Here is a 2,181-nt window from a genome sequence, read left to right as displayed (position 1 = left end):
TATTATAATTATTATAATTATTATGTTTTACCATACCGAGCATTTGCTTACAGGGTTCATTGGAGAACCAAGAGGGCAATTAAACACTTGAGCAAAATCCTTGGAATTACAGAGCGTACCGATCACTCGAAATTTACCAGGCGAATGTACAGCTGTTTTTAGCTTATTTCTAGTTGCCTCGGGACGCATTGAACCGCACCAAACTTGAGCAAAATTCAAAAAGAATAATTGTTTACCTGTCGCACTCATTCCGGGTAATGTCTCGTCTTCCTCTTCATTCAAGCGTAACCATCTCTCATATGCCTGTAAAGAGATATAAATATTTTAGTTTGAAAAATTTGAACTTTTTTTTGTTAAAGATTTTCAAAAACGAAAACCTATGAAATTACTCTAAACGCTTGTTTAATACCGCCATTATCGGCAATATTTTCCCCCTGCGTATTAACGCCATCTATCTGCATTTCAACTTCCGTTACGGTATAACGTGCATATTGATCTGTGAGAAAGAACATTGATTACAAGACCAAAAACATGTATAATCGCTATCTTATCCGCATGTTTCTATTAGCCGAAAACAAATTTTGTTTTATTTTTCTCTACCGATAAGGCATTGCGCTCTTCGGTGAAAACCATCGATTGCTTCGTCTTTCCACCACCTATGAAGATTCCCATCCTTGTCGAACAATCTACCTTTATCATCAAATCCATGAGTAATCTCATGTCCAATTACGACGCCAATTCCACCATAATTTAAACTTCGTGGAAAAAATCTGTGATAAAAAGGAGGCTGTAGTATGCCCGCTGGAAACACTAAGAAAAAGGGCAGAGAGAGAGAATAGAATAATGTGAATAATTTTTAAGAAGATTAATTTTCCTTTCTTAATACACGAATCGTGAGAAAAACGTGAGAAAAATAAAGAACATGCAAATACTTTCTTAAATGAAGTTAAACTGACTTATCTGATTCTTGTTGCGACTGTAATAAGCGTTCACGATCGCTGGAGCAGTATTCCATAAAGTTTTATTGACATTGTTTCCAAGACGATTTTGTTCAACTCGAGTCAAATGTTGCAAGATATTTAAAGTGTTTTCAAAATATTTATCTGGTCGTATTACAACCTGCGTCAAATATGTTATAATCTTCCCCTTTCTCTCTCTCTCATATATATATATATATATACACTGTCGAACAATCAAGTTTTGAGACTCGCTTCGCATTTCCGAACGTTTGATCCGCTTGTGCTGCCATTTTAGAGGGTTATTCACAACTCAATATTCAACATGTGATGCAAGTTTTACATTATTTAATTCAATAGTTAATGAGATACAGTCACGCGAAATTGTGTTACAAAATTTTGTTTAAAAATCGGTGTAGTGGAAGGAACGCTTGACAACGCGCCAACATTAAATTCTGCGTTAAATTCACAGACTTCTATAATATACTAGACTGCTAATACGGCTATATTTTATATAAGAACATGTGAAGCCAGGATATCGATCATGTAACTTTTCCCCTAGAACAGAAAAATGAAAAGTGAAAAATTTTGCCATTGATTTCAATGCTGATATTTCCTAGGGATCAGGGCAGTCATTTACAATTGGGCAGAATATCGATATGAATTCGATATTCGATCGATTCATGTCATTCATCCATTTTTTAAACGTATACGTTTAAAACATTTGAAAGTAAAAATAAACTAAAAATATCAAGTCTATATATAGTACACATGTAAAAATGTCAAGAATAAAAATGCCAATGACTTGTAGCATACTTGGCTGTTCAAGTAGATATTCTAAAGGAAGAAATATCAATCTTTCTAACATATAACCTGTTTCTCTTATTTTTTTAGAAACTAATTATTTCTATGTGTTATTTATAAATATTTATAAATCAACACTTTCATATGAAATATTGCAGCTTTTCCTTCAAAGATAAAAATTGATTGACAGCTTGGTTGGATGCGATAAACAGACAAAATTGAACTCCCAGTAAATGTGCTATAATCTGTAATGAACATTTTACTGCAAATGATTATTTTCATGGTCCAGAGATTCAGAAGACATATTTAAAACTAACAGTAAATATATATATATATATATATATATATATATATATATATAAATTAATTAATATATAGAAAAAGTATGTAATTATTTACAATGTATTTTTTAAAACAATTT

At 31.9% G+C, this 2,181-nt stretch overlaps 1 protein-coding gene across 3 annotated transcripts in view; it reads right to left on the bottom strand.

The window, feature by feature from the left end:
• Nucleotides 1-27: 27 nt before the first annotated feature.
• The window catches only part of LOC115233032 (neprilysin-4-like), an 18,983-nt gene continuing 16,829 nt past the window's right edge, over nucleotides 28-2,181 (bottom strand). For 2 of the 3 annotated variants that reach the window (XM_029803242.1, XM_029803243.1), the window contains 4 exons: nucleotides 957-1,119; nucleotides 601-810; nucleotides 390-496; nucleotides 28-303 (listed from right to left, as the gene is read on the bottom strand). In XM_029803242.1, the coding sequence (XP_029659102.1) occupies nucleotides 28-303; nucleotides 390-496; nucleotides 601-810; nucleotides 957-1,119 (756 nt within the window). Of the gene's footprint in view, nucleotides 304-389; nucleotides 497-600; nucleotides 811-956; nucleotides 1,120-2,181 lie in introns of those variants that run through there. The other variant, XM_029803244.1, reaches the window with a different exon arrangement.

This window comes from Formica exsecta, unplaced genomic scaffold (assembly GCF_003651465.1).
Source record: "Formica exsecta isolate Colony F162 unplaced genomic scaffold, ASM365146v1 scaffold156, whole genome shotgun sequence".
Classification (NCBI taxonomy): Eukaryota; Metazoa; Arthropoda; class Insecta; order Hymenoptera; family Formicidae; genus Formica; species Formica exsecta.
This window is presented reverse-complemented; position numbering and strand designations above follow the sequence as displayed.